The sequence below is a fragment of the Mastomys coucha genome, unplaced genomic scaffold (genome assembly GCF_008632895.1).
Source record: "Mastomys coucha isolate ucsf_1 unplaced genomic scaffold, UCSF_Mcou_1 pScaffold14, whole genome shotgun sequence".
Lineage (NCBI taxonomy): Eukaryota > Metazoa > Chordata > Mammalia > Rodentia > Muridae > Mastomys > Mastomys coucha.
In genome coordinates this window covers 37,926,702-37,936,821 of record NW_022196896.1, presented here as the reverse complement: position 1 = coordinate 37,936,821, position 10,120 = coordinate 37,926,702, and the positions used below count along the sequence as shown (strand labels likewise).

Genomic DNA, 10,120 nt, shown 5'->3' with positions numbered 1-10,120 from the left:
TTAATACGTTTTATTTCATCTTCACCAACTTTTATGTTAGTTAAATGTTAGTAACAATCCTATGTTAGTTTTCTATAATTTTTAAAGCAAGAAGTTCACTGTTCAATGCATAAGTCTGGCTATGTATTCTTTTAGACTATGTAGTATGGAGTTTATTTGCAAGATTCTGTTCTGGTTGATTGATCTTTTCTTACTGGAAATCCTACTGTTCTGTGCTTGTATAGCCTGAAGAGATGAAAGAGATTTGAAGATTGGCCTCCTGGTGTCACTAATTAGGAAAGAGTTGGTTTAGTGGAGCATTTCCAGCCAACCCTTGCTGTGGGATAACAAATTGATGAGGACTGTGGGCCTTGCTTATCATCCTAAGCATTTTCTTCAGGGTGTTTGGGGTGTCAGAATGAGAAACCATGACCACTGTTGCACAATCTCCATATTTTGAAAAGAGGACTTTCAGAACAATAGGAAATTCCCAAGGTGGAGATTGTCTTTATGCTTATGAGCAATGTATGTTGTTGTATTTCTTTAACTACATCTTTAAGCTTCCTATTTCTACCTGTGGTTTATATCAATATTTATAATCACACCTATATTTATCTGATTTGTCATAACTACATCATAACCTATACATCTCAGACTCTTAGCCTTTCTTTAGTTCCTTTCTTAGACTGATTTTCCATTGATTATTTTTTATTTCTTTGATTTTATAAGGAAATCAGAACTGTTTTAGCTGGTAGTACAAGACCTATCAATTCTATAATTTAAAGTCTTGAGGATTATTGGTGAAACCAAAATTCTTTATTTCTACAACTTTTCAGGGAAAGAAAAGATTTAGTAATGTTTTAAAGTGTTTGGAGAAATTGATACAGCTTTATAAGAAGTATTTCTTTGGACCATACTGAGAAGATCATTTTCCATTTACCAGCAATGATTAGTCAATTCATCACTACAAATATGTACCCCGTAAACAGTCATTACATGAAAAGATATATTGGCTCTAACATTACTTAACACCTGTCATTCTTCAGAGCTTGTGATAAACTCTAAACCTGCCTATGGTAACCATGGCTTAGGAGGGGTTCTGTGGATGTGACTGAGAGGTTCACAGGGCATCCTATCAGGCTGAAGGGGACATAAGCAGGAGGAGTGTTAGATTTATGACAGCACTACTTAGGAAGTTATATTTTTATCTTTCAAAAAGTGTTTCTGGCCACAAGAGAAACTTAAGATGTGGAAACAGTCAATAGTGCTTAGGGCTTACAACTCTACAAAATTGTATAAATACTGATGACCACATTCTGTTAATCTTTTCTGTTTCCAGGTTCAGGTTCTTCGGAATGCTGGGGAGGAAGTGACCCTGACAGTGTCATTTTTAAAACGAGCACCTGCTTTCCTCAAACTCCCACTAAATGAAGACTGTGCATGTAAGCATTCGAAGAACAGAAACAAGAATCACAACATTGCATTTGTTCTCTACCTACCATTTCTGTCCAACAAGTACTTGGCATTTTCTTCTTAGAGTACAGTGTGAAATGGATACATGTATACAGCATAGAATCACCAAATCATGTATAATTCATTTCACTTGAAATTTAAACATTTATGGTTTTATGTTGAAAATATTGAGATGCTTCCTTTCTAGTGATTATGAAATCTGCCATCTAATTTTCACCAGCTCTGCTCTCTCCTTGCACTTTTACTTCACACAGCCTTTAACCATGTTCCATATGCTTCTTAACCATTCTTGTTGCTTTTGGGATAAATTTATGTTCAGATAATCTTCCCATTATTTAAAAGGTTTATTTCTGATGAGTTTTGTGTGTTCATGTGTATATGTGTTTGTATGTGTGTGTGTGTAGTATTGTTGTTGTTGTTGTTATTGAAATTGTTAATGCATAGTGAAATATAAGCCTTTGTCCTAGGACAAATTGTCCTTTGTCTCTAAGACTGAATAAAACCTCTATCATATTTGAACTTTCATCAACTAATGGACATTTTACTGGTTCCATGGTTTTTCTATTACCAATAAGGCTGTATTCATACAAGTATTATTTTGAGGTTGTGCTTCTCTTGTTTGGGATATACACACAGAAGTGGGATGTCTGGTTCTCTGTGTTGTTTTGAATACTATTTATGTTACTTTCTCTGGAGACATTGCTATTTCATATTCGAACCAACAATGTCAACATTTCTAATTTCTTGGAATCATCTGCAGTTTTTTGCTGTTACTTTTTTTTTAACATGGTTGTTCTCATGAATCGAGAATGATATTGTGGCTTTGGTTGAAATTCCCTAATTATTCCTAATTGTCAGCATCTTTGCATACATTTGTTTGTTTTCCATTTGTATTCCACTTAACATAGATGTCATTCAAGTACTAACATGTTTTCTGGCTTGATCTTGTGCAAGTTTTGTGAATGCTGTGATAATTTCTGTGAGCCATTTATGCCTCCTCCCTGTTGTGTCTAAAAAGTATAACTTTTTTTGAGGTCATCTACCACCTCTGGCTCTTATAATCTTTCTGTTCTCTCTTCTGCAAACATCCATGAACCTTAAAAGGAATGATTTGATATAGACATCACATGTACATGTGGGCATTTTGATGTCTTATATTCTCTGCATACTTACCGGATGTGGGCTTCTGTGTTAGTTGCTCTCTACTGCATGAAAAAGCTCAATGATGAGGATTGATCCTTGTACTAATATATGGGTTGTCTTAGTTATGGTTTTACTGCTGTGAACAGACACCATCACTAAGGCAACTCTAATAAGGGGCACTTATTTGGTGCTGGCTTACAGGTTCTGAGGTTCAGTCCATTATTATCAAGACAGGAGCATGGCAGCATCCAAGCAGGCATAATATGAGAGAAGCTGAGCATTCTAAATCTTCTTCCAAGGGTCCAAAGCAGAAGAGCGTATCTTCTACCCTAGGCAGAGCTTCAAAGCCGACTCCCAGAGTGACACACTTCCTCCAACAAGGCCATATGTATACTAACAAGACCAACCTCTAAATAGTACCACTGTCTGGGCCAAGCATGTTCAAACCACTACATTCCTTGGGTCCCACATGCTTGTTTAAAGACATGAGTCTATGGGGGATATACATAGGCATAGCATAATGCAAAATACAGTTGTCCAACTTCAAGAGTCCTATAGTCTGTAACAGTCTCAACAATATTACAAGTCCAAAGTTCAAAACCTCTTTTGAGATTCCTCCAATACCTTAACTGTAATCCTCTATAAAATCAAAAGTAAACAACAGATCACACACCTCCACATCACAGGATATATATTATCATTCTAAATTCCATAGTAATAAAACATTGGACTAAAGCAAGACCAGTTTGGCAAACTCCAAACTCAGCATCTCCATGTCTAATGTAAAACTCCTTGTGGCTTTATTGACTGCAGCAAAATTCTCTTTGTCTGGATCCACTACCTGTTAGCAGCTTTCTTTAGCAGGTATCCCATGGCTCTGCCATCTTGAACATCTTGGCATCTTAAAGGCAAGTTCAGTACTACAGCTACTTGTTCCAAATGTCTGTGATTCACGCATGATCTTCTGAGCTCCTCCAAAGGGCTTGGGTCACGTCTACAGCTGTTTACTCTATAGCACTCTAGGCTCAGGCTGACACTATTCCACTGCTGCTGCTGCTCTAGGTGATCACTCCTTGGTACTATCATTTCCAATAAACTGGGGATTTCTGGTGCAACTAGGCTTCACCAATAGCCTCTCAAAGGTTCTTTATGGTACCAAGCCTCATCTTATTTACACGACCCCTTCAGTTCTGAGCTGTCAACTACAACTGAGGCTGCATTTACACCAATAGCTTTCCCTGAACTCTCACAGGGTCAAACCTCAACTGGTCTCCATGATCCTTTTACACCTTCAAAACCAATACCACCTGAGTGATTCTTATACATTGCTGAATCTAGCTATAGAATGAGGTACAACTTCGGCTATCCCTGGAACACAGTTTATTTGTACTCTCAGAAAACACTTCCCAGAAGATTTCACCTCAGTGATACTGGCCTCTTCTTAATCACCACTAAATTCTTAGCTCCAGCTAACCAGTATCAATTGTCTCACTTATCCCTTCTATTCTTAACTCTACAGCCAGAGTCACATGACTAAAGCAGTCGAGTTCTGCTGCTTTCTTGGGCTGGAACATGGCACCTCTTGTTCTATTACTATCTTTCTGTTTTGCAATTCTCTACATGACTAAGCTTGGCTGTCCAAGAACTTGTTCTGTAGATTGACCTTGAACTCAGAGATATGCATAGTTCTGTCTCCTGGATGCTGGGATTAAAGACTTATACCATGCATGGACTTAAGCTTTTCTTTACTTAGAACTTGCTCTGTCCCAGGCTATCCTTAAACTCTTAAACTCTGCTTGGCTTTGTCTTCTGGAATTAAAGGTGTGTACCACCTTGCCTGATCCTAAGCATTTTATGGAAATTATTCCTCAAGATCTGGACCAAAAGCCTGTATCTTCTAGCCTCAAGATCTGGATAACAAGTGTGCTCTCCATTTCTGGATTATAGATATTCCAGGTTAGAAGTCTAAACTATTCCATGCTCAACTGAAAATTCAAACAGTAAGTTTAGCTGCGTGGGATGTTACTCCCTTAATCACTTATCTCTGTCAATATAGAATTCATCTCTGTTTCACTTCCTGGTGTCTTTTATTATTACTTGAACCATACATTTTTTATTTTTCCTTTTTAAGCTTACAATGGTTGACTCAGATGCTTTTAATGAGACTAAACCAGAAAAAAAAGTCTATGCTGGACTTTTTTTCCCCATAATTAAGCCAAAATTATTTAATTATTTATTTTACTCCTTTATTTATATCCCTCTAATTGTCCCCATCATCCCCTTTTACAATCCTTCCCTCAATTCTCTCTTTTTCTGAGCAGGTGGGAAGCCCCTGGTTATTTCCCCATCCTCATATATCAAGGCTCAATGGGCTAGGTACATCTGCTTCCACTGAGACCAGATAAGGCAGCCTAGCTAGAAGAACATATCCCATGTACTGGCAACAGATTTTGGTATAGGTCCCACTCTAGTTGTTCAGAATTCACATGGAGACCAAGCTTCACATCTGCTACATATGTGGAGGAAGGCCTAAGTCCACCTTGTGAATATCCTTTGGTTGGTGGACCAGTCTCTGAGAACCCATGGGTCCAGGTTAGTTGAGTCTGTTGGTGTTTCTGTGGAATTCCTATTCCGTCAGAGGCTGTAATTCTTTCCTCTATGAGCCATTGCTGTTCTATTCATGAAATTGTCTTCTGTACCAATGCATTTAAGCCTTTTTCAGACTTTCCCTCCTATAAGATTTCATGTATTCCATTTTATTTTGAGGCAATAGACCTTGAAAGAGCAATTCTTAACTTTATATGAAAGAATAAAAAAAACTAGGATAGTCAAAATGATTGTCAACAATAAATGTACTTCAGGAGGATCTTCATCCCTGACCTCAAGCTATACTACAAAGCAATAGTGATTTAAAGAAACAAAAACAAAAACAAAAACTGCATAGTATTGGCATAGAAATAGACACGTTGATCAATGGAAGGCCCACAAATAAACCCACATACCTATGGACACTTGATTTTTTATTTAAAAAAAAGGCAAAGCCATACAATAGAAAAAAAGAAAATATCTTCAACAAATGGTGGTGGTCTAATGGTATGTTTACAAGTAGAAGAATGAAAACAAATCCATACCTACCACCCTACAGAAAATTCTCTTGGGATCTCTTAAGACTTCTTTTGTCAAGGAATTAATCTAAATCTCTTTGCCTTAGCTTCAAGAAGACTTTTTGGACAAGGGCAAAAAAGCAGCCACATTCTTCACCAAATATCACAGAACAGTCTCCAGGCCACATACTGAAATTCTCCACCACTGAAACCTCTTGGGACTGCAGGCCTACAGAGTTCAAATCCTCCCCTGCAATACCATCTTCCTTATTCTGGCTAGCATGGTCCATTAAACCAAATGTAAACATTCTTCTTCCAAACAAAAACATGGTCATCCCTATCATAGCAAACTCCCAGTCCCGGATATCAACTGTCTTTGTTAGAGTTTTGCTGTAGCAAACAGACACCATGACCAAGGCAACTGTTATAAAGGAAGTCATTTAATTGGGGCTGGCTTACATGTTCAGAAGTTTAGTCCATTGTTGTTAAGGCAGGAGCGTGGCAGGCAGGATTCAGGGGAAGCTGAGAGTTCTACACCTTGTTCTAAAAGCCAATAGGATTAGACTGACTTTTCCACACTGGGCAGAGCTTCAAAGCCCACCCTCACAGTGACACACTTTCTCCAACAAGGCCACACTCATTCCAACAAAGTCACACCTCCAAATAGTGCCACTCCCTGGGCCAAGCATATTCAAAATACTACATGGGTATAACCATAATTAATGACAAGACATTTTATTGCTATCTCTACTTACCAAAAAATTAATAGGCGTTACCCAAGACCATGATATTTCTAAGCATACGTTCTTGAAGTCACTAACAGTCTCAGGAATGGGTTTTGTTTCATGGAGTAGGTCTTAAACAAAACAGAGAGTGGTTGGTCACTCATAACATCAATGCCCATATTGTACAGGTGGACATATATTTCCAGCCAGGTCTTTATTGTTGGGTTCAGTTTTTTTCTCTTTTAGTAATATGTACAGTGTCTTTAAGAACCATGAAGACTAATCACTAGGAATAGATGATCCAGTGGAATATCAGCTAGATTTCTTTATGTTCTATAACATAAAAAAGTGGTATCTTCAGAAATACTCTTACCATCAAGGTCCTGGAGTATATATAACCTAAATGACCTAAAATATTTGGGAAAGGGTCTAAGATGTAACAACTCAAAAAGATGTAACCCATTCTGACACTGGGGGTTTTATTTGGTAGTATATAGTGTCTAACCTGGGCACTGTTTTCCCATTGTAGTGTGACTCAATTTATACTCCATGTATTTATGCATATTTCTGTTTGCCAACATTTTAATATTAGGTTTCTGCTTGGCTTTCTCAAAGGGTCTTTAGTATTATCTATCCCCCAACCCTCCTCTACTATTTCTTTCAATCCTACAACCAACTTGATTCTTTCTGTTATATTTTCCTCTTTTTCTCTTCATAACACTACATTCTATTTAAACTTTCATTGGAAATTGTCTATACCTCCAAGGCCCTTTAATTAGATACCTGACTTCTGTAAGTATTCCAACTGAAATGTGTATATCTAAATATTTAGCGAAAGCATGCAGTGTTTGTGTTTCTAGGTTTAAGTTAGCATACTAAGAGTAGTTGTTTCCAATTCTACTCCTTTAAATTCAAGTTTCATAATTTTATTTTAAATGGCTGAGATATAGATTGTGTAAATGCACCACATTTCATTAACATCTTTCAGTTAATGGGCATTTAGGCTATTTCCATTTCCTAAATATTTTGAGAAAAAAGCAGCAATAAACATGGATAATCTAGTATTTCAGTAATAGATGTAGAATCCTTTAGATATATGTCCACCAATGGTATATCTGGATCTTGTGGTAGATCTATTTTCAGCTCTTGAGGAACCTCTGTTTTAATCTCCAATTGTTATTGTAGTAGTTCAGACTTCTACCAACAGTGAATAAATGCTCTTCTTTTCCCTATTCCACTGTAATATAATATTTTTCAAGTTTTAGCTATTATGACTTTTTAAAGATGAAATCTCAAAAACATCTTAATTTACAGTCTCTCATAGCTAAAGTTGTTGATTATTTATATAGTGATCCTCAACCATTTTTGTTCCAGCTTTTGGGATGTCTCTGTGTAGTTGTTGCATGGCTCATTTTATAAATGGGTTATTTTTTAATTTAGATGTTTAGTTTTTGAGTTCTTTGAATATTCTAGATGCTAACCCTCTGTCATATGTATAATTGGTAAGTTTCCTTCACCCATTCTATAGGATAGCATGTTGCTTGAATGATGTTATCCATTTCTTTACAGAATCTTTTGAGTTTCATTTAATGTCTCTTGTCATTTGTTGCTCTTAATGGCTCTGTTATTAGAGTTCTATTTAGAATATTCTTTTCTGTGTCTACAACATCTAGGACATTTCTTACTTTTTACTACTTTAAATAGAATAAATCAAGTTTTATGTTGAGGTCCATGGTCCCCTTAGTGTGTGTGTGTGTGTGTGTGTGTGTGTGTGTGTATTCAGCTTAAGAAATATAGATCTACTTTCATTGTGACTAGTATCATTTCTTGAACATGCTGGCTTTTTTCAGGTATATATTTTTGGTCTTTACCTAAAATTATACAGCCTTATGTCTCCATTTTTACTTCTATGACATTTATCAACCTATTTGTTTTTATGTCAGAACCAGGTAGTTTTCATTATAACTCTGTAGTGTTATTTAAATGCCTTGAGCAGTTAGTTATTCTAATGTTCAGGATTGCTTGGGTTTTCTGGGCTCTTTAGATTTCTATATGAGTTTTAAGATAATATTTATTCTATGTGAAGAAAAATTGCATGAGGATTTTCACAGGGGTTTTACTTATTCTGTAGTTTGCTTTTATCATAATGGATACGGATATAACAAGAAAAAACAAAACTTTTCTACTTCTTATGAGATGATCATGTAGTTTTTTTCCTTGAGAATCTATGTGGTACATCCCATTTGTTAATTTATGTATATTGAGCAACCTACATAAATATCTGGGAGATTCCAAGGAGATCATGATGGATACTACTTTTATGTGTTCTTGAATTTAGTTTGCAAGTATTTTATTGAGGATTTTTACATCTAAGATTATCAATTTTCTTGGCTTATAATTCTATCTTATTGCTGAATTTTTGTCTGATTTTGATATTATCACAATACTGGTTTTGTAAAAAAGCATTTGGAAATCTTTTCCTTCTTACTATTTTACAGAATAACTTATAGAGTATTGGTGCTGTTTTTTGAAGGTCTGATAAAATTCTGAGCTAAATATATGTGACCCCAGGCTATTTATTTGTATAATTTAAAATTATTGATTATATCTCATTCGTATAAATCTACTTAAAGTATTTTCCTTTTCTTGATTTAACATCAGAGGATAGTGATGTTTCCTTTTGAAGTCTAATTAATTTAGATCTTTTCTATTTTTCTTTTGGATAATTTTGTTAAGTTTGCTCACCTTCTTAAGTTTTTCATAGATGTAACTCCTTATTTCATTTTTCCTTGTATATTTTTCTCATTTAAATTTCATTAATATCAGTTCTGACTTTGATAATTTCTTATCATTTACTATTTTGGGATATTCTTTTTTCTTGTTTTCCTAACATTTTCAATTGCATTTTAAGTTATAAATATGCAATCATTCAATCTTTTGATGTAGTTTTATAAACTTTACTCTTGTTACTCCTTTCGTGTGTCTCATATATTTTGTTTTTTGTGTTTTCATCTATGCCCTTGCATTTGGGACACAGATGTTCAGAATTGAGACTTCTTCTTGGTGCAATTTTCCTTTGGTTTATTTGATGTGTCTTTTACCATTTCATTTGATAATTTTTGGTTAAAAGTCTATCTCATAAGATACTATTAGAATGTCAACTCCAACTTATTTCTTGGGACCATTTGCTTGGAAAAATTTTTTCCAGACTTTACTCTGAGATAGTTTCTGTCTTGTCACTGAGTTATGTTTCTTGTATGGTGAATCCTGTTACCATATCCAATCTGTTAGCCTGTGTCTTTTTACTGGGGAATTGAGTCCATTGATATTGAGAGATATTAAAGACAGATGATTGTTCCTGTTATTATTGGTGTTGGAGGTAGTTATGTATTTTATTTATTTATTTTTCTTTATTTACATGCGAATTTCTCCATTCCCAGTTTCCCCTCCAAAAAACAAAGAAACAAACAAAAACAACAAAAACAAACCCCTATTGCCTCCCCCTTCCCCATGCCTGCCACCCCGCCCTCTCCCACTTTCTGGCCCTGGCATTCCCACACCCTGGGGCTCAGAACCTTCACAGGGCCAAGGTCCTCTCCTCCTATTGATGATCGATTTTGCAATCCTGTACTATACACATGCGGCCTGAACAATCAGACCCCTCCATGTGCAGTCCTTGGTTGGTGGTTGAGACCC

At 35.9% G+C, this 10,120-nt stretch overlaps 1 protein-coding gene across 10 annotated transcripts in view; it reads left to right on the top strand.

The window, feature by feature from the left end:
• Positions 1-10,120, top strand: part of Sntg1 (syntrophin gamma 1) — a 713,733-nt gene that overhangs the window by 521,397 nt on the left and 182,216 nt on the right. For all 10 annotated transcript variants that reach the window (XM_031366794.1, XM_031366792.1, XM_031366795.1 and 7 more), the window contains one exon: positions 1,319-1,421. In XM_031366794.1, the coding sequence (XP_031222654.1) occupies positions 1,319-1,421 (103 nt within the window). The remainder of the gene's footprint in view (positions 1-1,318; positions 1,422-10,120) is intronic.